We start from the raw sequence: 27,391 nt of genomic DNA on the forward strand, positions 1-27,391 counted from the left end.
GCTTTCACGTCTAGACTTCGTCCCAGCCCATGTGTTTATCAGCAACATGCCGAAGACGGTACAGGCATCATACGCCGAGCTCGTGAAAACGGTTGCTGCCCATCTTCTCTGTACGCGACGTACAGAGAGCTTTAGCCTTGAGGAGCTGCAGAAGTGCATATAGCATATAACTGCTGACCGCATTCTCCGGCATATTGGGAATAAGTTGGCGATTTTTTTCGGTGAAATTTGATTTTTTGGACACATTCATGTTCCTTAGAGAGTTAAAAAAATTGGTCGTTGACTGTATAGGTATGCACACAGAGCACAGCAAACAAAACTAAAATGATATGTTTAATATATAAGCACATATATTACTATGTATTTAAGAACACAACAAACTGAAATAAGCATCGGAGAGAAAAATGTGCCTTCTACGGTAAGTAATTGTATCAAAAGCCAGACCACCACACTGAGTTAGAACTGAATTGTGGAGTGCTCATGCTTATGCCTACTCTCGGCCATCTTGAAATCGGCATGCAATGCACACTTCAGCAAATATAGTATTGACACGATTGTAAGTCAACCTATTTTTCAAAATTTAAAAATCCGAAGTGGAGGGGTCGACTTACAATTAAAACGAAAACATGGTAATATAAGTAAACATGAGACAAACGAGACATCGGACATGCTACAGCGTGGTTGCATTTTTGCTGCGCGGCTCCGTCTTGTCACTCTTGGTGCTGGTCTTGAGAAGCTGCTATGTCAACGCGCAGAACTGGCATCCTCTACTCCCCGCAGGCGGCGGCCGATGGCGGCTATCAACAAGCAGCAAACTGGCACCACTCCCCACATGTGGCTGCAGCCTGCGGCTGCTGATAAGTGGCAGTGGCCCGATAGCGCAATCGCGTTCTACGGGAAGCTCAAGCATCCAACATATTTTCTTTTTACTTTCAAATGCGCGCTTGGCACTCAAGGGAGCGTTGATAGTTGATGGAAGAGCCGCTGTTCCAATAGAGGCGGCACCCCCCCTCGGAGCGGCAGTGGCGCTGGGAAGTGTCGATAGCCGACGGAAGAGCCAACGCCATTCACAGGTAGTTTCTCTTTGGCTCTGATGCATTTGACTACTGCCAGCTACGTTTCACAAGTTTTAATGTAGTGCTTCGTCAGTTGTCATTTGTGCTCTGTGTCCGGTATGCCACCGGCACTCGTTCATGCTACATTCAAGATGGCTGTCATTCTTTACGCCGAAGAAGCGAACTGCGCGCCGGGCCACAAGTTCGGCGTTCGCAACGTGTGCTACAGGTGTGGCAGCTGCAGTGAGGAAAATTTTCAGCTGTTCCACGCGATGTCGTGATGTGGCTGTTTGCGAAGTGTGGGATGTTGCTGGACGACGACGTTAGAACGACGTGCTGTGGGACCGCAGCAGCGATCACGACGGCAGCGCAAGTGAGGACGATGGTGCAAGTGTGAACGAGTAGTCCAGTGACTAACACATTTTCGTTTTGGAATGTGCCCACGGGCATGGCCGTGCGCGGCAGCCGATAGCGGCTGGCGATAAATGATGGCCACAGGATAATGCTATCGCATTCAAATATTCAAGGCCAAGCTTGAACAACCTTAAAGCTTTTTTTTTTTTCGGAAATGTCATTTGCGGGGGTCCACTTACATTCAAGTCGACTTACAATCGTGTAAATACGGTACGATATAGTAGTGCACTTACAACACACCTTTTTTAATGGTGATACATCCACATGCTGTACTGATTGTCAATAGTTGCCTTTGTCTGGCTGCCGCGAAAGCATCTTCACAACCGGTGAAAGCCTAGCTTTCACTTGGACAATGGGCATAGTCTTGGGCCAGTACTTAAGCTACTCCAGTTTTTGGTTTGTGATCCGTGCTGTGACCTGCACCATGTTTGCTGTGGCCTTTGCTGTGGCTTGCTGAAGATCGTCTCGACGCCAGGGCAAGGTCTAGGTATCGCTTCCCTTCGATATAAAGCATACTCTCTGCAAAGAAACCAACCGCACCAAATGCTTTTCATCATGGTTTCTCTTTTTAAAGTGACATGCATGCTGCAGCTGACCCTATAATGCTCTTCACATCATGTGCAATCCTGTACAAATCAAATGTTACTTTTATTCCCCAAAATGTTGCTAGTACTGTTTGTGCTTGCAAAAGAATTAATCCTCACAGTTTTACACAAACTGCAAAAGAAGTGGCAGGTAGCACATATGCACAAGGCATGCTGCAAGGTGATTCGGTGCATAGGGTTAGCCCTCTTGGGGTTAGAACCTACAATTTTGAGCGTGCTCTGTTGTTGTACTCTTTGGTGCACTACTTTGCTTTTGTAAATACAGCAGAACCCCGCTACAGTAAAATCTGATATAGTAAAGTAAAACTGCTGTCCCATTTCGCCCACCATTGACGACTACATATTTTAGTGCGCTAGTCCCACTGATTGGCAGCGCCTGCCATAGAAGGGCAGTGGTGTATCACCACTTCTCTGGGCAGTTTTGCCGCACTTGACCGTGTTGCGCATTTTAAGGTCTTAACTATTGCCTCTTAATGATGCTGACGCTGCGGAAGCCGACACAGTACTCACGCAAACCTTTGGTTTTTACATGTAATAAAACTGGCATTATATCTGCAGCAGCATTGTATTTGTGCAAATGCAGTACTTCCACAAGATGCAAATAAAATCAACGTGGTAACATAAAATGCGATAACTGCAAAGAATTACCACACAAAGGGTGAATAAGAGCAGGATGGAGGATATTCCTGAGTGTTTCTTTTATAAGCCAACACTTTGTATTTAGTAAGTAGCCAGAGAGCATCCTCTGAGCCATGCCATCAACAACCGAAAGGCTTTTTTGTCTGCCCATCTACAGCTACAAAGAAAATAATGCTTTTGAATCTTTTGCAATGTTTACACCCTACCTTTGAGTTTTTTTTCTTTTTGTGCACTTCTGCTTCTGTCTTTCCCTCCCAGGCTCCCCTCTGTGCAGAGTAGCATGCTGGCAATTTCTTCTACACGCTAGTTAAAATCGCCATTTCTCTCAGCAACATTGTGCTGACAAGCTCTACCGTGCAAGACAATTTACAAAAAGTAGCTGTGATGTATTAGAAAGATCACTAAAGCAACTTGTGTACAAGCGTATTCTGACTACATTATGGTAAACTTTTCTGAGGAATGACATGGAGGAAGAAATTACTCAGTGCAGCTTAGCTGCACTATTAACGTCAGTTTTGAACAAAAATTTAGTCTTTGTAGAACGCAATATGACATGAAAGTCGCACTTGAGTGAACAAGTGAACAGTTCATGAATAAAACCTCTTTGCTGCATCCTGATCACCTTATTACACTCAAAATGAGTCGTGCCAAGGCTTTTTTTCTTTACACCTACAAGGTAGCTCGCATCTTTCATTTTACTGATGGTTGCAGTAAGACGCAAAAGCAAGCATGTGCTTTGAGCATAGAAAATGATCGTCACCGATGTTTGACCTGGGGATTGTTAGCGCTGCTGCTGAATAGTTTTACTTTTAAATTAAAAATGCACTGAACTGCAAGGCAAAATAATATCATTATACCATAAGACAAGGCTCATGACTTCATGCAGAAATGTACCATTATAAGGTGCAGGTGTAACCAAAAATGGCGTGCATTTGGTTGCTAAACGAGTGTTTCCTCATTCAGCATGGGCAGTGGGCTATGCACAAACCACTACAACTCACCAGGATAAGACCTCGGGACCACTCGAGGTGCTGGACTGTCTCCATCAAGGAGAAAGGTGAAGTGGAAAACATTGGTGATTTCCTTTGTGCCTTGGTCAGGTTTGATCACCGTTGCATTCACATTCAGCTGCATGAAGTTATCCCTGGAGTACACCACCTATGTGGTAATATCAAAAATGCGGCCTAATTAATGCACAGGAACAAGCTAAGTATGCAACAGCCTGCCAAGATGGAGGCACACTACTACTTGTTTTCACAGCTAACTTCTGGAAACCTAGAATACTGTGCTTAACATGTTTAGTGCTCTCAGAGCTATATTTAACTACTACATATGAATGAATGATTATACCATAAATAAATGTGACAAACAAGAGAATTTACTTTTAATGCATGTGCACAAAGGGAAATGGCTACAAGAGGGGGTATAACACTGACCATCCATTTAATACCTTTGTACGGGCTATTCAGTCAATCATCATGGAAAATGGCAGTGCATAGGAAACAAGGACAACATCGAAGAAACATATACGACAGGACAAGTGCTGAATTACAGTGCTTTTTCTGTAGTTTTATGTTTCTTCAATGTCGTCCTTTTTTGTGCTGCTATTTTCCATGATGAGCATGCATCCAAAAAGAAAACAATGCCTGGATGATTATAATTTTCATGTGTATCCAGAGCAACTGCTGTATGCTTAATGATTATGCTTTCACAAATCGCAAAATCTGCGATTTTGCAATTTTGCAATTGCTCCTCCTAGTTTTCTCTTCGAGGCATGCTCGCGATGAAGTCATGGCACGGAGGTCACGAGGAGCACTCGCGTGATGCAACATAAAAGCACAGGTCAACATGTTACCAGCTGTGCTACTACACCAATGCCAATGAATACAGCAGGAACAAACCGCCAACTGATGCACTGTAAAATAGTTTACAGATGCACAAATGAAACGCGAGTGCAATGCTGCAGAAGTGCACTTCCACTGACTGCCTACAGGAGTCCCTGGGGTCCAGCAAAACTATCTCCTCCTTTGTTCAGTATTTCTTCCTCTTCTTCCTGGCTCACTTAAAAACATGGATAGCCTATCCTCCCACCTATGCAGCCACTGCATGCACGCTCATAAAGACATGGGTGGTCTACATATAGACGTGCTGTACAGTGCAAATGCAAAAGTGGTGCCATGAAGTGCAGACATAAAAGTGGATGAAAATCTGCTTTGCAAAGCCCAAAATGCATTGCTGCATTATAAAACAAAGCAGGTATTCTAGGCACCTAATGCTGACTTTCAAAAATGATTTGAATGAGTAACTATACACCTTCACGGCCATTTCCTTCAAGGACTAATTGCATAAAGTAACTGCTAAGAGCACACACATAATTTAGGACATGCATCTAGCTGACACTTGGCTTGGATACCCTACTGCAGTTGTTCTCGGCCATTAATGTGTCCTGGGCTCTTAGCTCCTTAAGCACCAGAGAAGCAGATGCGGAGGTCTTGAGAGCAAGCGTGAAAGTATTACAGTGGCAAAAGATGGATTCTACAAAAGGCTGTAACCAACAATTAGACTTGTCAGCTAGACGTGCATTAAAAAAAGAAGAAAGTAACAGTTTACTGTGCTAGTTTGTTACAACAAAGGCCATTTAATCAAGTGTTTCTGAATTCTCCAAGACCCTAAACAATGTTCAGTTCATAAGCTCAGCTTCAATGACCCGTGCACACACACAGCTCAGTGAGGCCTTCTCGGAAAGCCATGGAAAGTAGGCTTCACTAAAGAGCAAGGCTTCAAAAATGAGTGCTTTTGAAGACTCCAAAGTGCCTGTAGACATCTTTTGAGAACAACTGCTACAATGGGCTTGCAGCATGCTTTGCTCACGACAAGCAGTATCAGCAAGCCACTGGTGTAGATACCTGTGCTTCGTAGTGAAGTAGAGAGCCCAACTGCACTGGTCTCCTAAACCAGATGTCAGCCGTGTGATATGTTTTGGGGCGGCGTCCACTGTGGAACAGAAAGTTGTCATTGCACACAAATGCTGCACCAATTTTTTTTACTAGTAAATGAAGCACAAATTCTTTGGGGTTACTTGCACATAAGCATAGTTAGCTCGCAGTTGCTGCAGCCATTGTCACACTTAAGTAGACAATGGTGAGCAAAGAATATGCAATACACAAATTCTGAGGTCAGTGCAGAAACTACTTCAGACTGCTCTTTTAGGCTTTATCTGCCTCCTAATTGGACATGCACTACACTTTCAGTAATGCAAAGCTTAATGTAAACATAAAATTCTCAGTAAGTGCCATAAACTGGAGTTCCCCTAAATGTACTGTAATTTTTGTCATTGCATGGATTCATTTTTGCCCCTTGATTGTTAGCCAATGACTGTCATTTGCCACCAGGTTAGAAATAAAACTGGAAGAAATATAAAATTGGCACTCATGGTGGTTTCCTTTGCTTCACTTTCACTGAAAAGTCCTAGCTTCACGCAGGGGTACAACAGCTGCGCCAATTGCACCAAAAATATGATATTTGCTAAAATTGCGCCATGCTGCGCCAAAACACCCAAATAGTCGCAGAAGTTTTGAGCTGTGTTTGCAATAGCAGTGTTTGCAACCTGCAGTTTTGCTGGTGTATCAGATGTTGCCAATACAATCAAGTCGTGGAGACACAACAGTGAAAAAGCACATGCGCTATTGGCGTGGATGCCATGACACTGTTTTGGTTGGACTTATATTTACATTTTTTATATGGCAATTTGACAGGTGCTGCAAACACTGACTCTGATTTGAGCGGGCATATCTGCTGGCAAAATAAACGGTGTCACCATTTGCGCTGTTTCAGTTGAAGCAAAAGAGGAGACGCGCGTGACTTGGCGGGTTGTATTATGCATGAAATGCTTTTAGCTCCTGTTGTTAGTTCAAGGTTCAAGGTTAGTTTATTACATGTTTATGATACAAGGTTAGAGAAAAACATTGAAATATAGAAGGAGGTCCCAAATTCAGAGACTGTGGATGGGACCTCCTGTAAGAACAATTGTAAAAATGAATTACAGACAGCAGATGCAAAAAAAAAAAATTAAAGTTGTTGGCATCATAAATGAGCAGTGAGTGAAATACGAGAAATAATGCAAACCCTTATTTGAATGAAAAATGATTACACACCTAATATCGTACACACAAATACAAAAGACAACTCACTGAATAATATAAATGACAAAACTAGTACCATATACCAAGTAAAATACTATTAAGGGGATTGTAAAAACTGACGGAGAGCAGATTTAAAGGCACAGATATTAGGTGATTGCTTAATGCTAACTGGTAATGAGCTCCATAATGTAGTGGCAGTGAAACGAACTGTTTGCTTTCCATAATTAATGTTAGGTTTAGGGAGTAAAAAGTTAATGTTATTAGCAAAACGCGTGTCGTTGCGACGCGGATTTTGATCACTGCTAGTTAACGAAGAAGGAAGTAGATTTCTAACAGATTTGTACATAAGGGTACATAATTTGTGGTTGATTATTTTGGGCACTATTGTATTGTATTGTAAAATATTGTAAGTAGGTGCATCACTTGTGACCTACTTCAGCTGTTGCACCGCTGTTCACACCATGATGATTACACAGTAGAAAGTGCAATTGAATACTGCTATGTGAACTTTATCAGCACAGCTGTTGGGCAAGTTGGTTTGTCACGATGCAAGGTGTCTACCAAGTTGACGTTTCCAAATTCCCTGAGTTTTCCAGGTTTTCCCAGAGTGCATTTGTAAAATTCCCTGGGTGACACAGTACTTTGTTTTATGCGAAAACAAGCTGACACAAAGCCGCCTGATGGTTCCAGTAAGCATGTTAAAAAATAAAAACAACGATTTAATCCTATCTGAATAGTAAGGAGCAGTGTTTATTTCATTTAAAAAAAAGGGGGAGAGATTAGCAAAATGCATAACAAATCAAATATCTTTGAAAAAATGCTAGAACAATCTGCGAATCAAATTGAACATTTTCAAATACGAACTAAAAGGAAGATGCATGCGGAAACAAATATTTTAAAATGTGAGATATTTATACCTACTGATAGTAACCGCAATGGTGTGGGACCTTAACTTTAGCGTCACAAGTGCGATTCTCTCTCAGCAAGTCTATTCAGACGAACTGCAGATTATAGAATCCTTAGTTAGAACTATGAAGTGAGAAACTTCATAGGGTAAATGTTGCTCCCAGTTATGCGTGCGTATTCAGCGTGTCGGGCAGGTACACATTTGAATAATTTGTACAAAGCACAAAGAAATTCCACGAGTTGCCAACCTGTTGCCGCGTGTCCGGTTTTGAAAGCACCGTTCACAATATGAAGGCCACAGTTACCAACTTCAAGAATATGATGTCCGTCGCTGGATTCACAAATTTCTAGTTTGATACCACGAAGAAATTTTATATTTACATTTGGCCCATACATCGAGATCTGAAGAATTTTTGATAAGGAGAGTCCATCTGTGGAAGTTTTAAAAGCGGACACCAATTCTTCCGCCCGCGTGCGCCCCAGAAAGCATGACGTCAAGTAACACGTTTTCACGATTTGTTCTGCATCCGACCAAAAGTGAACCAACACGTCAATTTGCTCTTTTTGTGCAGCTTTGTTTAACGATTCGTCAAATACCATGACGTGGTGGAAGGCTTGGCTTACTTCCAACATGAGGTTCTCCTTGAAGAAAGGTGCGAGGCCATAGACAATAGTATATCCTACCTTGTCTTTGCCAAGCTGCACTTTCTTGGGTGTAGCTGACGATGGGAATATCAAAAGGATAAGAAGCCGTGGCATCGGCTTCTCAACAGAGAAGCCGATGCTACAGCAGCACGGAGTGATGTGTGTGTCATAACAGCGTTGAGGCACCACATCACTTCAGCATTTATGACATATAAGTCAAGTTGAAAGATATCCTTTGCGGTACGATCGGGTTGGACGTCTGTCGCAGTAGTTGAAGCACTTGAAGGATGCGCAGAAACTGACGGCACTGTCCCGGCCTTGGTCACAACGGTGGTCGGCGGTGTCATAAATGAAGCTACAGAGGGTGTCCCGACTCCGGTAATGGCCAGTCAGCACCTCTTACTTTCAGCATGACTTGTCACCGCTCTTCTTCCCATGTTGCTGAGTGAAAACTGCTTTCAGCACAGTGCACGGTACGCTGCGTTCGGGTTACTTTCGAGGGGCCTAATCCATGCTGCAAACTCGCAATGTTTCGCATTTGTCTAGTCCTGGACGAAAGTACGCTTGAAGGCGTCATGCTTGGCACGTCGCACATAGCTTGCCTATGGCACCACAGCAGTCAATAAAACTAAGTCGGTTCAAAATGGCACAGCTAAGTACGGACAGAATTCGTTGCTTTGCTAGCGTGGGCAGATCGCGAAAAGGCGCGAAACTATTTCCCTTTCCCCAAAAGCTGCGCCGCCTGCATCGCGTGTGTGCACCTCCTGCGGCAGAAATGGACGCTTCCATCAAGGAGATGCGCAGGGAGGAAGAGTTCATATGGGACCATCGCAAGTTCTCACAACGTTTTCTGCTGCCTTGTTGGAGCTGTCCACTCGGAAACACAGGAAAACAAGGGGAGGCCGCTGGCCGTCGAACAGCGCATGTGCGAACCGTAGGAAGCGCGCGCTCTGCCGTCAGCCACAGCGCCGGGGAAGTGCGGGAAAGTGTCCGCTTTTGATGTACTAGTATGCTTCAAAATTGGATGCGCCGCTGGCGCCAAAAAGCTTTTTGCCACCTTGCTGGGATGCTCCACTTGACAGCACAACGTTGGAGGCCAGCGGTCGCTCAGGAGAGGACGCGTAACGCCGCATTGGACAATCCGTGCAATGCCAGTCCACATTGTTTATACGAGGCAGCATTATCGCGACTTTAGTTCCTTATATGCAGAACTGCAGCTAATTTTCCCCAATATAAGCAGAAATCCCCTGAGTTTTTCCAGATTATCCAAATTCCCTCAGAATTCCCGGTTTTCACGGTTTTCCTGGTTGGTAGACACCCTGCGATGAAACTTGTAGAGTTTCAATGCACACATGTTGTCTACTTTGTATCTGTCCTTGTCTCTCAAGCATTACAAGTTTCATCATGACGAACCAACTCGCCCGAACAACCATTGTACACACCTCTACAGCAAGCCTAATTTTCCTGCGAGAATTCATAGTTTTACCTGACTTTGCCCGTTCTTTGTTTATATCGTAAAATGCACCTTGAAGTCTCATTGTCTGATCACCTTGTCTAATGTATCATGCTCCTTTAGACCATAGTTATAATGCGTGCAAAGTTCTGCCAAAATGCAAGGCAGGCATTTTTTGAAATGTGGCCCCATATTCACAAGGAACGAATGACACTTTTGAGACGCTGTGGCTGCACTGTGGCTGTAAATTAAAACTACGCACTGTGCAATGCTACTAGGGCGTAGATAAATTTTGCTGGATGCTGCCGACACTGTAGTATTGCAATGAGAAGGAGTTGTCACCACCTTGGCAATGCTACACCAACTATGATAACTGCAGGGAAACTTTAATGGTAAGAACTGTCAAAATAAGAAAAAAGGATTTTGCATGGCAAGGCAGGCATTGTAGGAGAAGTGTAAAAATGACTATGGCTTTATTCTGTTGCATTCGTGATGGCAAAGCAGTGAAAAATAACCAGCACTGACCTGAGAATGTACACTGTTGACCACGCTAATTCAAAGGCATTCCGCATGAGGAAGCCACCAAACACCTTGTTGTAGAGGTTCTCAAACTAAACACCCAAAGAAAAAGTAGAAATTGTAGCATTAGGTCAGCACCAATTACATAGCAAAAAAAAAAAAAAAAAGCATTACGCACTGGCCCTGGCTGCAATACAACTCTAAAGTACTTGTACAGGTATAATGTGCAAATGTGATATATAACTTCTCTCAACATACAGAAAAATAGTTTTAAACTGAGTTTTGCAAACATTTTTAATGACACTCAATGGTCTGATACCTTATGTTATAGAGAATATATACTGGGTTTTCCAGCTGTCCTTAGCCAGTGTTTAAGAATATGTCGAGGCATTCTAAGACAACCCAACCAAATGCACGTCGCTGGCTATTGTGTGGAGCAAGTCGCACTACTTTTTGTATTCTGCTTAACTGCATAATTAGTCAAGATTACTTAACCAACTACGCAAGCCACGAAGTTAGGTAAAACCGAACAGTCTGCAAAATGTCTGACTGAAGAGTTTCTAAGTTTCTACCTATTATGCATATATTACTTTTTCCGCTCACTGCAGATACCCGCAAAACAACAACAAAAAATTCCGCTCGTTTAGTATTGCTAAGCATGGAATATTGTGGGAGAGCAGGTGGACACCAATCCCACATAAATGAAATCGAGATTGAGGTGCCTACTGACCCAGGGAACTAGTTATGCACTTTTCGTTTCCTCAAAATAAACGGAATCTACAGTGTTGTAAACACCAACGAAAATGAACCCAATGAGCGCCGGCGGCCTATCGCTCCAGTTCCATGTTTCTGCCAAAACGGAGATGCAAGCAGTGCACATCTGTTTGTCACAACCACCACATAGCTCAAAGAGCGGTTGAGGTGTCCACTGACCCAGGGAGCCAGTTTATGGCTTTATTCTGTTGCGCGTTTCGTTTCCTTTCGTGACTTCTGCGCACAGATAGAAGTTGATAAAGACGACGACACGCAATGCACAGCGCAAAGTGCGGCAGTTTAACATGAGGCGTGACCGGCTGCGGCGATAGCATAGTGCTCTTGTGCAGTGGCTAGTGAAGCTGATCTGTTCGCGCCGTGGTTTCAAAACCCAGTCGTGGCAATATTTATTTTATTTCTGCAGGTATCTGAGAGGCTCCTCCAGACAGACGTCGGCTTTTCCATGATTGCTAGTGAAGCAGTGCTTTCGCATTAAAAAATACCATGCGACATGCCTGCTTGCGCACCGCGATTGCAGTGCTCTCAAACGTTACGCCTGCGAAAGAACAGATCATTTAGACGGGTGTGCAACAGCTTAAAAGGTGACAGGGCAGTGATGCAGGTGCTGGCTGTGCGATTTACGCCAGAGGTATGCTTCCCTCGCGGAGTTTCATGAGAGTGATAAGCAGCACTGCGCGTATCGCTTGCACTGGCATAAATCGCATAGCCAGCACCTCCGTTGCTGCCTTGTCACATTTTAAGTGGCAGCACACCTGTCTAAATGATCTGTTTATTTGTAGGCAGAACATTTAAGAGCACTACAACCATGGCAGGCAAGCGGGCATGTCACGTGGTATTTTTTTTTTTGTATTTCGCGGGCATCTGCAGTGACCGGAAGAAACTACTACATAATAGATGGAAAATTAGAAACTGTTCAGTTGGTATTTTTGTGGACCGTTCTACAACTTGAATCAAATTTTTTGCCTAACTTTGTTGCTTACGAAGTTGGCTAGTTAATTTCAAATAATGTAGTTAAGCAGAATACAAAAAATTGTGCAACTTGCTCCATACAATAGCCAGCGACATGCATTTGGTTGCATCATCTAAGAGTGTTGGGACACCCTGTATATATACATAACATGAAACATCGGCTGCCGATCCATCAGGAAAAGTAAAATGGTGCTCTTGTGTTCTACTATCCTTCATAGCAGTCAAAGGCAATGCGCTGGTCTTGTTTTGGTGACTTGGTCTGCATATAAAACATCCATTTTTAGCCCTGATTCAATGCAGTTTTCTTTTGTGCTTACATTAACTAGACAATATTGTGACCTGCAGACAGTAGTTCTGAGGATGGTTTGAATGACTGACAACCTAATGATTCAGCCAATTTACATCAAAACACCTCCATTAAGCTTTCAGCAACTTCTTTCGATTTCAAATCTGGCGGCAGATTACAACAGGCATGATTTGGGCAATGGAAGGGGCAACAGTACAAGCTGAGGTAAACTGCAAGATTGCCGCGGTGGCAGAATTCAACTTTCTCGCATTGCCACTTCTAAGTTGATGACCCACTTACTTCGGGCTGGCAGATGATAACATTGGTGAGTCGTGCGTCATGCATCCAAATGGCACCGGCGGGGCATTCATCAGATTTCAAGATATAGGTCCTAAAATTTTAAAAAAGAGTTTCAGTTCAGTGACTACAAACGCATCCCCCAGTGACAAAATAATGCACTCTCAGCACAGCATAAGTAGCTTACTCTGGATCAAAGTCTTCCAAAAAAAGCTTGTGCAGGAGATCCCTTTCCTCATGGTTTGGAGGCTGTTTAAGAATACCACTTGCTTGAAATTTCTTCCTTCGTGCGACGTTGTCTATGAGAAATCAAAATGGCAAAATCAACAGGAACACAGCATTCTCCCAGCTCTGACCCAAATTCTTTGGCTCTGAGAGGGGCACATCATCACTGTAGCAGTATTCACTGGGGGGCTAATTGGCATTTGTCATTCAGTTCAAAAACTGCATGACAGGACAGGTAGATGAAAAAGACACAAACACAGCACAGTCCCTATTTGTCTTTTCACACAGTTTTTGAAAATGAATCATTGTAGTATAGAGGGCTTTATTTTTGAATCCAAAGTCCTGAAGGTAAGTCAGTAAAGTCAGATGAAATTCATTGCAGAGCAAGGGGGACACTGCCTTTAACTAAGATTCACTTACCAACTTTAAAGTTTTTTGTTTTTTGGGTGCAAGGTCATGCTGCAGAACTGGAGGCTGTTAAGCCCAGTCAAGGCAAGCCAAGGCTTAAAATTTTCAGTTTGGTACTGTGCTTTAAAATATCTATCATGAAATTATGCACAGAAACCAAGCTTATACTGAAACAAAGCAAATAACCAGCACCGGGGGTACATCCCTATTTTATGCTTGAGGGACACAGGCTCTTAAGAGAACAGTCTTGTTACCTATTTACCCAACAAAAATGTACTTGCTGTTATGCTTTCTGCAGAGATAGTCGGCCAAATCTTTAACTACTGTGCGTGATGGCCACCTTTTCTGCATTTCTGTGCCCGGTGATGGAGCAAAATTGCAAAAAGACTGACCTCTAAGCGCAGGCACACAAAGTCCATGCTTAATTGTGAACTTTCCGCAGGTCTGCTTCGTTTTATGACACAGGGACTCAGAAAAGGCGGCCGTCGCACACGATAGCTAAAGATTTTGCTGGCTGTACATTGGTGTCGTCAGGTCATTTCAGTGAGAGCTGACATTCACATCGTGTCTCGGCACCCAGCATTTAGTGCTCAACTTTACACCAATCTGATAATCATGAATGGTACTGGGGCACTAGTGCCCAACATTGGCTACCCACAATGTACTACCTGGCTTGCATCACTAGCCTCAGAGAGCAATACTGCTGATTGATTAGTGCTTGACCAAGTTCCAGTGCAGCACGACTGAAGCCATAGGTACTAAAAGTGCACAAACCATGGCTTCATGGTGGTAAATATGCTAAGTGACAAGCTTGTATTTTGATGTGATGATTTCAATTAAAAGCCTCATTCAAAACGAGTGACAAAGCAGGATGGATTGACAACAAAGGTTCATTAATTTCACACTTATCACCCAATCCCACATTACAATATGTTCTGGTGAAGAATGCGCAACGTTTTGCAGAGTGGCATGACCAATTTTCTCCTGCTAACAATGAGAAGGAAGCATTGTGACAAGAGCAAGGGGTGGGCAGGTTGCATGAACTTGAGAGGGCGTTTTTCCTGAGGCATGCATATTTAATATATGCTTAAATGTGGCCTGCATTGCATTACAGTTGAATAGTTACTGCAGCTAAACTGTGCAGAACACTGGCTACATTCAGTGGCAGCAAGTGCATGCAAAAAGCGCATGTGCCTGACCAAGACAGATTAATTCTGCACTCTGCATCACTTCTGGCAACTGGCAATGGCAGCTCTTTTTTATAAGACACCTCTGATGCCCTTGCTTGCACTTTAAGTACAGTGTCTTACGCTCACCATTTTTAGCTGTACTAGCTTGGAATAATCCTCTGATACCATCCTAAACTCTGAAACCATGTGGGCCTTTAATGGTACCACCTGCACCAGCCTGTCTGAATGAAGCAGTGGACCTTTCGTTTGCAGAATATGAGAAAATTTAAACTCTTTTCACACCTCACACATTCCACAACTTTGTGCAGACACCCTAACATGACCTGCTTTGCAGCACGTTAGTTGCCAATGGTGACTGAACTGCTCTAAACAAAGGTGAGACAAGCCCAGCTTTATAATTAAACTAAGTTACAAAACCATGACTGCAGCTTATCTTCTCACATGCACTGAAACTTAACAGAGAGAGCAGACACAAGCTTATGCCCTTTTGGTTTCTTCAAAGAAATTTAAAGTTGGAAAACAGCACCTTACTTGTAAATTATGTCCTAATTAGGCAAGACATTATGGCAAAGGTTGAGTGACAGTTGCCAAAACAAACACTATGTTACAAAGTGTAGCAGTACAATGATGCTGTGTAGAAAAAGATTAAGCTCTACTCTTCTGCTAATGAAGATGTTAACAGAAGTCAAGTGTAGGCAAGAGCTATGTGCAAGAAATTTTTTTTTGAGGGGGGGGGGGGGGGGGGGGAGGTGTCCTATGTTTGATGTCAATACCTACATGGCCGAAAACTGCTGTGAGGAACCACCATGTTTTGCACAAGGGAAACAGTAACCTAAGCTGTCTTACCTGCTCCTTCATCAAAAATAGCTTGTTCTTCTGCATTTCTTGGCTGAAGCTTGTTTACAGGTACAGTGCTGAAAAAAAGATATAGAATTGTATGATACTATATAAAAAAAAACAGCATGACTGCAAGTATGCAAGCATCAGGTCGATATATTTATGCATAATGCTTCAGATAGACTCACATGTAGTAATGATTTTTTTGCAAAAGTATTAAGGTATTCAATTAATTTTATAAATGTAATTGAACGTCACTAGTGTCTTTTTTTTTTGTTGTACCCACTCCAGCCTTGGCCGGGGAAGGGCAACTGGCAGTATTTGATAAACAACTAGAAGAGGTGATTTCCTACATATGAAGCAATATGCCTTAATTCTTCTCTGATTGCAGCTGGATGAAACTAGAAATAATTAGAAAGAAATACAAGGTGAAGTTAACGGCACCTATTGGTTCATTCAGAGCCTATGGTGTCAATTCAAAGGGGCCCCTGCAGCATTCTTTCCCAATTATTTTGCCTCAAAGGTTGGTTCATGTGTTTCTGAGATCAGTGAGAAAAGAAACACACAAACTGGCACAAGTTGTGGCCATTTTCGGTGGCAAGCTCTCTCACTTTTATTTTGTAATATATTTTCAGCATGGTGGATCACCAATCCAGGAGTAACTGCCCTGCATGCACTTGAACCATATGTAAAAGATAAGTTTCCCAGATCTTGATCTGCTGTTGATTGTGTGCGCATCTAAGCTGTGAGAAAACAGCTGGCGTAAATTTCTGCACCATGGAATGGACTTTTACCAGCTCCTCACTCCCAGCTATAATATATATTGTGCAGATAAGCACAGGTCGTGCATTATCAATAAACACAATAGAAAGTAGCACAGTAGAAAAATGACAATTACCCAATAAACACTGCTTCACCATCATCATCATCATAATCAGCCTGACTACACCCAGTGCTGGGCAAAGGCCTCTCCCATGTCTCTCCAATTAACCCTGTCCTTTGCCAGCTGCGCGCACCCTATGCCTGCAAACTTCTTAATCTACTTCGCCCACCTAGCCTTCTGCCGCCCCCTGCTACGCTTGCCTTCTCTTGGAATCCACTCTGGTACACTCAAGGACCAGTGGGTATTTCGCCTTCGCATTGCGTTAAAAGGCCTGAAGTGGCCCAACCCAAAATTTACAGATGTGTTTTTAGAATGTGAACACACAATTTACGTGAGTTTGAAACAAACAGCTGCGTTCATCGAATAATCGAACTAATGTTCTCCAGCGGCAACTCGGAACTGTGCAGATGCGGAACACCCTTTGGTAGTACCTACGGCGTGCGCTCGCTGGTCGCTGAAACACCCCAAGCCAACGGTGTTCTACACTTTCACAAGCAAATGCACTAGTGCAAATGAGCCATGTGTTAGGCATTACAACACTCCACTAAGAATGCCGTCGTGGTGCAGCCCGCTGCAAACCCATGCCTGCAAACTTCTTAATCTCATCTGCCCACGTAACCTTCTTCCGCCCCCTGCTACACTTGCCTTTTCTTGGAATCCACTCCTTTGCTTACTTTGCTTACTTACTGCTTACTTGCCTGCAAGAATATAGTTGGCATGAAACTGCTGCTTTTCTAAGCCAATGTCATACATTCGATCACTAGAATGTATTTTTTGGACTTCTGCCGTTCTTTTCCTCAACGTTTGGAAAAATCACCAAAACTCATCATGGTCATGGAAGGTTTGGACCCTAGGTAATGAAAATGAATTATAAAAATGCTTCAATCATTTTGAATATATTTCTCCTGGCATAAGAAGGCATCTTATGTTGCCTGCAGTTTTGCTTACTGATGTTCTGCCAAAGGGTGTTGAATATGCAAAAACTGCTTGTTGCTCTAATGCCAACAATGAAAATGGAAACAAATCTATGCTGTAACTCGCTTTTGGCAATTTGCAGTGAGTGTAGAGGACAAAATCATTTAATTGTTGGAATTACAGAATGCTAGAAAAATTAACAACACGATTATTATTATTTCCTGCAGATGACAACTTCATGTTTCTTTCTGTGCACCTAACAGTTTCTCTCATCCTTTTAAGTCTTGGGCTATGATATAACCATTGTAGACTTGCTACCAAGTGTTAGGAGGCAGAACTGTATGGTTGTCATTAGGTATACTAGCAACCTATGTGACAGGCACAATACTTACGTTGATGAATTGGCCTGCATAGCAACCATCACGAACTTTGCAGTCACTAAATGCTTGGCTTGCTCAGGTAGCAGCTGCAAAAATACAAAGTTAAGTAGTGTTAGATGTGGGCTATTGGTTCGACTGGGTTGTCTCAGCCAGGCAGAGGTCCAGGGATCCCATCTCGAAAGGCTGATGCTGCAATGTAACGAGGAGGGACAGCTTCGAGAAGAAGAATTTACAACGAGTTTATTTTAGATATTTACAGGGGTGTGTGAGAACAAGTAGAAATCAGAACGTACCTGTACACATGCCATCTGGCTGCTTAAATAGGGATGGTCGTACCCATATCCCTAGCTGGGGAAACTTGCTACATTATCAATGTCCAATCAAATGGTCACTCATGACGACATTGCTGACCTCTTACTACTCCTCCGGGGGCGGGAGTCCGCTCTGCCGAAAGCGATGACCATTTGTAGCTACCTCCCACAGAGACTGGTGATAATGGAGAGAACTGCAATACCATGGATAGCATGCCCCGGTTGCACTGCTTGTTGACCCATGTCAACTAGAAGCACTTCTGTAGCCAGCCCACCGATTTTGGGCTCTGGCGCTGCCTAGAAAAGGTAGGCAACTGTCGCTGCCGTTAGTTACTTCAGGAAAACGGGAGAGTCGGTTTCCACCACCATGCATGTGGGAAAGTTATTTTCTCCGCCGCCGTTCCACACAGCAGAGAAGGCTTTTTTCCCCAGCAGTGCAACTAGCCCCAAGTCCTCAAGCAACACAGCATATGCCTCGTAACTGTTGGTCAGCGAACCCTTTCTCGCACAGACAAAGGAAGACTCTACCGTTGATTACTCAGCCGAGTTCAGGATGTTCGTTCCATGCTGATGCCTCGTTGACTTAGCGCATCTGCTAACGGTTTACTGAAAATTCTTCTCAGGTTCGAGGCCTCTGTTTGTAACAGTGGGTACTGTGAACATTGCAGATAAGTTCATTGTGCATTAAATACAGCGGAACTGCCTCGTCTGCTGCCTTCAGCATGTGCAGAGAAAATTTCAAGACAAAATATGGTAATGACTTAACCAGCTTTAAATCATTTAGCATAACTAAACATTAAATTAAGACTGAGACCATGGCTATTAAGCTTGAAAACAAATTAGGTGGTAATAAAAAGTATCTGAATGTTATGGACCCACTGCAGCTCGATTAGTTAGCACTTTTTAAGTAAAAATGGAAAAGTTACAATTTTTCACTGTTTGAAAAACCAAATCAACACCAAGAAGGTCTGTAGCTTCATTATCATTTCCCAGTGCCTTAGGAAAGCACTATCCTGGATGTGTTGAATTTGCATACATGTCGGGCCATTACTGAATCAAAGCCAATGAAAAATGCATGCGAACTGCAAAATGTTAAACACAGCATTCATGCAGTGAATACCTAGTTCAAACACAGTTTACTTCAGCCTAGGAATGAAGAGCTACATCAGGTAAATGCTCATTTTTTCCTGGGTGACTGCCAAGCTCAGGTTTTTCAAATTTCTCTAGTGGTTTATCAAGGTGATTTATGGATTTAATTACGAGAATACTGTTTTATACACTAAACTACTGCATAAGCTACAAACAACACCTAGAAATGTGCCCACATAGAACTTACAGCCAAGAGTTCCATGGTGACTTCCATAGATGTTTTGCCAACCCAGGAAATGTGACCGCGTAGCTTGAGGTCGTGTCGTGGCCGGATTTCCATGTCCTCACTGTGTATGCTGTCCACCAGCGCAGTGACCATGTTGACAGGCATGGGCACGCCAAAGCTCAAACCTGGGTACTGCAGATGCCGGTACGAAAGCCATACTGCATAGGAAAGCCCAATCAATAAATGCCATCAATATATGTTGGCAACAAATGAACAAACAAAAACGGCATCTCACTGAGCCACAACGAAAATTGCAGAAAAGCCGTTTGAAACGAGAAAAACATTGCAGCTAGTATAAATTACTTAAATCAATCCAAAAACATAGGTTTCCTATAAACATTGTTCAGTCACAATGCTCTTCATTGAGAACCCCAAACACTGTTTTCGTTTTTCTTTCACAAAGAGTCCTTGTATGCTGACGCATAAAGGCATCGTTAGGTCAAAACTGGCAGAAATAACAACGCTAAATGAAGAGAAATATCTACTAAGCATGGCTATAGTCGAATACAACATAAGAACGAAGTGGCAAATCTCCCTCAAAGGAGCCCCTCCAGTCAAGGGTGTCAACTGATGCTCCGCCTCTCCGCCTTGACCGATTCCATTGGACCTGCTAGAGAGAAATCGCAGGAGGTGGCCGATTAATGAGGAATAACCACGGCTTAATCGGATTAACTGCGACGTCGTCAAAATTGATCTACACCATTGGCTGGGGGGCCTCCTTTGAGGGGCATCTGCTGTTTCGTGCTAGAGTTGTTTCCGATTGTATAGTTGGTTACTTTGACACAGTGAGACATATGGCACCAGCATGAAAAGACAATGGAAGAGTAGACACCAGATATGCTGGATTTGAACAAAATTTTTTTGCATGAACAAAACCCTAATCAACACTAGGTGGTGTTAGACACACCACATGCAGGATGCCAACTTAGAGACAGGAAGACTGCAATCACTCTTCCTGCATCCTTTCTCTCTTTGCGCTGGTACCATGTTTTACTGCGTCTAGTCAGCAAAAGAAGTGACAATGTAGGGCGAAAAAATTTCATACTAGGAAATTATTCAGCTTATGGTTTGACTGTAAGTCCCATCAATATTTCCAATTTAAATGCTGCAAAGAGGCATACAACATGGGGTTCTTTGATGCGATCAAAGCATACACAAATTCCCAACAAAAACAATAATATAACGTGTATAAAAACAGAGGCTACTGACAACGAACAAAGCCCATGCGCTCTCACGAGTGTCCATGGTCCCTTGCTATGTCTTGCATAGGAAATCTTTTCACTGCGCTATGAAAGCAACAGCAATTTAAAATCAGTCTTCTCTAGGAAACACTGCAATGGCACACACATGATGCCATAAGACAAGACACCATCACACTGAACAGAACCAGTACTCTGCAAGTAATATCTAGTGAACACTGTCACGACACAACTGCAGTCAAATCAGATAAGCCAATACACAGCATCTCTGAGCAAGGTTTCTGCATGACCACGGCAACAGCTGAGAAAAACTTTTTTCTTTATCATTTAGTACCGGCACTCTGAAAGTATCCATGATGGTGACATGTGTGAAAATAAATCTGTTAGTAAAATGTTACATGCCTGCAAATTCATCCATGTCCTCAAGTATACGACCAAAACGAACAAATCCCTGGCCAGAGGTGTGGCTCTTCTGTGTCGTCAATGAGGTGGCAACAGGTATGATGCTCTCATCGTAGCTGTCCAGCATGCTACGTGAAGGCAGCTCCTCCTGGGTCTTTGGGAGCTTCTCGTGGGCACTTTTTCTGAAGCCAAGAACAAAAAAAAATGGTTCCACACATGTCATGTATACGAATGAAAATGGCATCTATGTAGAAACCAAGACTTCTGAATTCCCTGAATAACAATTTTTGCCTTTGTAGAAGCAAAAAGTGAACAACAGTAACTTAGGAAATGGCTTTAAAATGTGTTCTCCCTATTATTTTGAGACAGATTGCTACAAATATTCTCAAGAAGATGGTTAAAACATTGTAACACTTCATAAGTATCAATGAGGCCAGTTTTGAAAATTCCTCTACACAAAAATTTCTGACCAAAATAATGCTGAACATAGAACAGCAGGAAGGAAACACTCACAAAAGCTTAATATAGTATTTGGAAAGTGATTTTAGGGAAACGTTCCAATGAAAAGGAAGCTTTGACATTTGTTTGCTTGGTTAGGATATGAAAGCAATATAGAAGGTCATTAGTTGTATTAGCATCAGCAAAATAAATGTTTGATCAAATCTGGGTTGCTTGAGACACATGTACTTGCAACATGCAAGAAATGCACATAAGGACAATCCTACTGCCCACCCCTACCCCCTACCCTATCTCTCTCTGTCAAATATCTTAAAAATGATGCAGCATTGCCCCCTTCAAAAACTCCTTTACTAAACTACATAGACCTTTTTCAAAATGACCATTTGTTTAAGGCTCAGCATGAACACTATGGCATGCACATTAAATACGTATCACACTACGACACCCACATCATGCTTAATAAAAGTGCTTTGCTATCTAGGTTACAGAATCCTTCCTTTCCATCTTCTTAATGGCAGTGACTTGCCAACTGTTTCCAATGTCCAATCCATGCATTAAACAAAACTTGACGGAAGTGCAAGTGAAATATGACATGAATTGCCGCTGTTTGTGGCTGTTTGCTAAGCTAGAACAGGAAGGTTACACATTAGGAGCAAAAATGTCTGCAGCAGCAGGTCAAGATCAGGCTTTTGCAACAAGCCCACAGCAAAGACAGAGACAGTGCAGATATGTGGTGTATTTATAAGCATCATGGTATAGTCAGGACTGTGACATGCCTGCTAAGGGTTGCATCAGCATTTCTGGAAGAAAAACAGAGAAAGCACGCAAGCAGAGCTCATAAGTATCACAGTCATGCAAAGGGACAGGTACTCCCATTTGTACGTGCAATGATCTCAAGCCTACTTACACATCACCAACATATCCCACATAACTTTTTAGTGCTTCCATCACTGAAAAAGTGAAATAAAAGAAAACTTCAGGCAACAGAAAGCTTCCATGGTTGCCAAACATGAATATTTTCATAACATGGCAATAAGGTGTTGGACTTTCCAGGTTTTATTTCTTAAAAATTCAGTCGCCTTTTTTCAGTTTTTATTTCAGAATGGCATTCCCATTTTTTTTTTTTCTCGGTGAATATTACTTCCATAGGATGGATTCGTTTTTTTTCAGTGATATAATATGGTATTCCTGTGCGGCAAAAACTCATTTGAAGTTTATCTTTGCTTTTTTGTCAGCTTGAACAATTTACCTGAGTTGCCTGAGTGAGCCTGAGTCAATTTTCTTGTAATTAATGCACTAATGGTCAGTAATTACTGGTAAGTACTCATAGCACTGCTTAACTGCAAAAGATGTTTTTTCAACTAAAAGTAATGGCAGTTAAATGACAGAACCGCTGAATAAAATGCAAATGGAAGTTCATTTGTAAAAGATGGGTTCTGCCATGTTATCACAGGGCTGTTCAACAAGAGCGTAGGAAATCATGTGATCTGCATGTTGGCAGCAAGGGAATTCTGAACCAGAATGGTAACCAGAAAACAACACACTTTTGTGCCGCTTATGCATGTTTTCTAGTGTCCTTACATGCAATGGAGAAACTGGCTTAACCAATTAAGTGCCCTAAGTGGGCGATAATAGTGAACCGGGCAATGCTAGCATGCGGCGTTTGGTGACGAGGTTGAGCCTCTTAGTCTGCAGAGGTGTGCAAGGTAGCAGATCCATACCTGAAAATGCAGGCTACATAGTAAAACAATAAACCATCTCAGCATGCCCCTGACTTCCACACATTATTATCTATCTCCTTTACTGAGTGTAACTCCAACTCGATAGCCAGTTAGCTGCAGCAAGCATGTCAACAATACTGACCTTTTTCAGTTAAAAAACAATCTCAAAAATTGATGTCAGCATACTTTTATAGTTTTTTTGTTTCAACCGAGAAGTCCAACCCTAATAATAATGTAAATCTACACAATAATTTTGCCAATTGTGTCAGCAATGTTGGTCAGGCATTTTATGCAATGAGCAGCTGACGGTTTTACCATGTGTTTTTGCTAACAGTGCAGCAAGAATTTTGTGAAATGACTCAGTTTTTTAAGGAATGCAGAGTGCATCTGCACCAAGTATTTTTGTGGACTATATCAGGACGAGGGGAGCTTGGCATCAGCCTCACAGATGGCATGTTGCCCGAGTGGTTGGTTTTCTGGCATGGTTCGCACATTTTAAGGCCCCAGATTCTGTGTAGGTACCTTTGCCTCTTGTTTTAATGAAAGCCTGTTTTTCACACCTTTAGAACTGGGTGGACACATCTTCATGCCTTATTTTAAAATTCCTCCATAGAACATTGGACTGCAGAACCAATTGTGATGTTCATGACGCCTTCCATGCAGAACATGGCTATCTCATGTCTGTATTCTCAACAAAATATTGAAGACATACGAGGTGGGACACAAAAAAACGAGACTGGTCCAATAAATTATTGTACTTACAGAATTAGTTCTCTGTGACATTATCACCTTCAAAGTAGTCGCCTTCAGCATTCACACACTTCTGCATTTGGTGCTACCATTGCTGGTAACAGTTCTGGAACGAGGTTTTTGGAAGGCCCTTCAGGAGATTCTTCGTTTTTGCCTGAACCTCTTCAACTGAGGTAAAATGGGTTCCCTTTATGCAAGATTTAACTTTAGGAAATACAAAAAAGTCGCATGGGGCCAAATCAGGTGAATAAGGTGGATGCCCCATCACAGTAATGTTTTTGCTGGTCAGAAACTGCTTGACAGATAGGGCCGTATGAGCGGGTGCATTGTCCTGGTGCAACAGCCATCCATCACTACACAACTGTGACCTTTTTTCCCAAATTTTTTCCCGAAGTCTTTTTAGTACTTCAATGTAGTAGTGTTGATTAAGTCTGACCACTGGGAACCCACTCAATCATTACAATTCCATTAATGGCGAAGAAGACAATTAACATTCTTTTGAATTTTTATTTTGACATGCGTGCATTTTTGGGTCTTGGGGATCCTGGAGACTTCCACTGCATTGACTGACACTTACTTTCTGGGTCATAGGTAAAAATCCATGTCTCATCACATGTTACAACAGATTCCAACAAGTTTGGCTCGTTTGCAATTCGTTCTAACATGTCCAGACACTTGTCTTTACGGCACTGTCTTTGGTCATCGGACCGAACTTTTGGAACATTCTTCACACAAATCTTCCTCATGTGTAATTCATCTGTTAAAATGCGTTGAACAGATTTCCTATCCAAGTTAACCAACTCCGCCACTGCACAAACACCTAATCTTCAGTCACCACCAATCGCATCACGAACTTTGGCAATGTTTTGGTCTGTAACCGCTGACCTTGGGCACCCGGCACGTTCATCATCTTCCACACTCCCTTCCCCCTGAAAACCGCTTATGCCATTCAAACATACGTGCACGAGACAAAGTTTCATCCCCATAAGCCTCGGTTAACATTTGAAATGCTTCCGTGGCTGATTTCTTAAGTTTCACAAGAAACTTGATGTTGATTCGCTGTTCGGTTTTTACATCAGACATTTTTCCGGCAGAATGCAGTTGCACGTGTTCACTCAACGACGCAGAACTCCTAAATGGTGTGATCAGTTCCCTCGAAACTGGCTGCATGAATAGAGGAGGTGTGTGGGATGATGTCAGCAAAACTGTTGTTGCCAACTCCACTCTTTTTTCAAGCTAAACACTTAGTCTCGTTTCTTTTGTGTCACACCTCGTATTATGTTATCCTTTAACAAATCTAGTACACCAGGAATTGTGATTTTAATCAATTGTTAGCACATCCTGGTCACACAAACTGCTGTGTGACCCTTTCTGCTGATAGCGCTGAGAGGTAGTGGAGGACCCAGATCTCTCTTCTCCTTTGCAATTTCTTGCTTGGCATCGCACGATGGCAATCTGGTACAGTGTTGACATCTCAGCAAATCACTTTTTTAGGTAAAGCAAGAAATTACGCAGAGGCAGCAGTGTGTTAATAGTCACAAATATATAAGTGCAGTGAATGATGTATGATTGACGAGACTCTCTAAGCTGCCAAAGGCTGCTAATGTGTTCAGTGAATTTTCATACTCATCAGAAACACTGCATCCCAAGTGGACAGAGCACGGCATTACATGCCACACATGTCATCCAATCTATGCAAGCATCTTTACAATTCGCAATGTGTTCATACGTAGTTTAAAACAGAATATGTAACTGGCCCCATTGGCTCTTGCTAGTTGCTGACGTTATATCTGAGGTAACAAAAAAATTGTTTGCAATCGCTTGCACAGCAGAAGACAGAGCCTTTGAACATGTTTGCAAGAAGCAATGCAATTTCACTTGCATGTCACATGCCACATGAAAAAATATGCTGTGGCCATGTTGCTCATCATACACTTACAGTGACACCTCATTCAAGATTCATCGAAACAGGAGGTGAAACGACCAGTGTGGTTCTTTTACCAGGGTTCTTTCACCATAAGCATCTGCTACCCCTTACCAAAATCAAGATGACTCAAGGTCTGTTGCCTAAACGAGACTGACAGATGATAATAACTGGTGCCACCTCAGAAGTCTGCTGAACATGAAAGTTGCAGAACACCTGAATTTCTTCACTGCCTCGAGGTGCAACATGACAATGGCGACATGGCGACGCATTACGCAAGGGAAGCGCAAAGTACACTGTTCAGATCATAGACACATACTTCGGCTGCCACGAAATTAGGCTTTTCCATGTTTCTGCATGTTTCATGTTTCAGTGCATGTTTCAGCTGCATGTTTCAGTGTTTCAGCTGCATGTTTCAGTGGAGTGCACAGGACCATGAGAATGATGAAATAACTGTAGCACAAAATTCATTGTGTACACTCATCATAAAGGTCATAAACTTATATCAATGTGTTCAAAATGCATATATCAGCCTTATGAAACTCCATGGTCTCATAAGGGAGTGGAAATTAAGTCTGCCTGCCAGAATACTGTGTGTAGTGCTCACATTGCATGATTATGCCTCCGAGCCGTAGAAGCTCCTAGCAACAGTCACACCTTCAAGAAAAGGAAGTACACACACAGATGGTGATCATACCTTCTGGCATTGTCTTTGGACGAAGCGGCTCATTAAAACTTATGATGGTCCTCACGGGGCAGATCGAAATGCTTGTCAGCCTGTGGCGACTAGTGTGCTGCAGCAAGGCAGCTAACGCCCTGAAACAACGAAATAAGACTCCATTGGTACACTGACTGATATCGCACGTCTTATATCAGTCAAAAGCAACTGTCAGTCTTACGGTTATGATAACGTTCGCTTAATTCATATTTGCTTCATGGGACAAACCAAATATCAAGCGATAAGACACATATAGGACCTTATGCGGCCGTACTTGTTTTAAATCTCGACATCGTTGCAGATAGTAGTAGTAATAAACTTTATTCTTCGTCGCAGATAGCGACGCATGCCCAATTAAACTTGAATGTTGTCCAATTCCAATATTCTTAAGACTTGCTGTCTGCATGTTCAATACATTATCAGCCCAGTAAAGGTGTCACGTACTCAGAATGAAAAAAAAAAATATTAGAAAGCAGTGCTGACTGATCTCTAAGAGAAAGCGAAATTCGACTCTCAGTTCTAAGGGAATAATATTGTACACTGAATGCGCGTGACCAAAGCTCACCTGCTGAAAGCCATTATGTTGTTGTTGTTGTTCGTCAAAAGGGTATCTTCTTCTTCACCCCAGGTATATGGCACAAAAGGGTATCTAGGTAGCGCCTTCTTCTTTTATTTCAAACGTGTCTAGCACAGAAAGTGACTTTATCGGTTAGAATAACGCGAGCACGCGACGTTCGGTGGTTTGCGCAAGCGGCTCGATCGCACAATTACATGACATCACTGTTTCCGCATTCACATTTTCCAGGTTGCACCCGGTTGCACTATTAGTTGGACACGAGGAAGGCGTGCTGAACTTGGACGCCTCGCAGAGTTTTTTCGCTAGACTTTGACGGTCTGGGGATGAGACGGTCTGGGGTGTGGTCGGCAGCGTGACAGCGTACACAGCCCGAAAGCAAAAAGCATGGCGCGAGACTATTTCGCACCAGGTTG

The 27,391-nt window shown here is 42.6% G+C and overlaps 1 protein-coding gene across 2 annotated transcripts; it reads right to left on the minus strand.

The window, feature by feature from the left end:
• Positions 1–311: 311 nt before the first annotated feature.
• LOC144125809 (acyl-coenzyme A thioesterase 9, mitochondrial-like) lies at positions 312–27,391 on the minus strand. 2 transcript variants are annotated; one of them, XM_077659520.1, is made up of 14 exons: positions 26,967–27,391; positions 26,381–26,499; positions 22,196–22,238; positions 22,065–22,088; positions 20,830–21,011; positions 19,190–19,386; positions 17,555–17,628; positions 15,374–15,441; positions 12,892–13,003; positions 12,708–12,798; positions 10,385–10,470; positions 5,620–5,707; positions 3,715–3,871; positions 312–1,988 (listed from the first exon to the last, which is right to left on the minus strand). In XM_077659520.1, the coding sequence occupies exons 1-14, from the start codon at positions 26,978–26,980 to the stop codon at positions 1,846–1,848; spliced, it is 1,398 nt and encodes a 465-aa protein (XP_077515646.1). In that variant the 5' UTR covers positions 26,981–27,391; the 3' UTR covers positions 312–1,845. The 2 variants fall into 2 exon arrangements, with proteins under 2 accessions (XP_077515646.1, XP_077515647.1); XM_077659521.1 differs by lacking the exon at positions 22,065–22,088 and having other exon boundaries at positions 26,967–27,390.

Source organism: Amblyomma americanum, chromosome 3 (assembly GCF_052857255.1).
Source record: "Amblyomma americanum isolate KBUSLIRL-KWMA chromosome 3, ASM5285725v1, whole genome shotgun sequence".
NCBI lineage: Eukaryota > Metazoa > Arthropoda > Arachnida > Ixodida > Ixodidae > Amblyomma > Amblyomma americanum.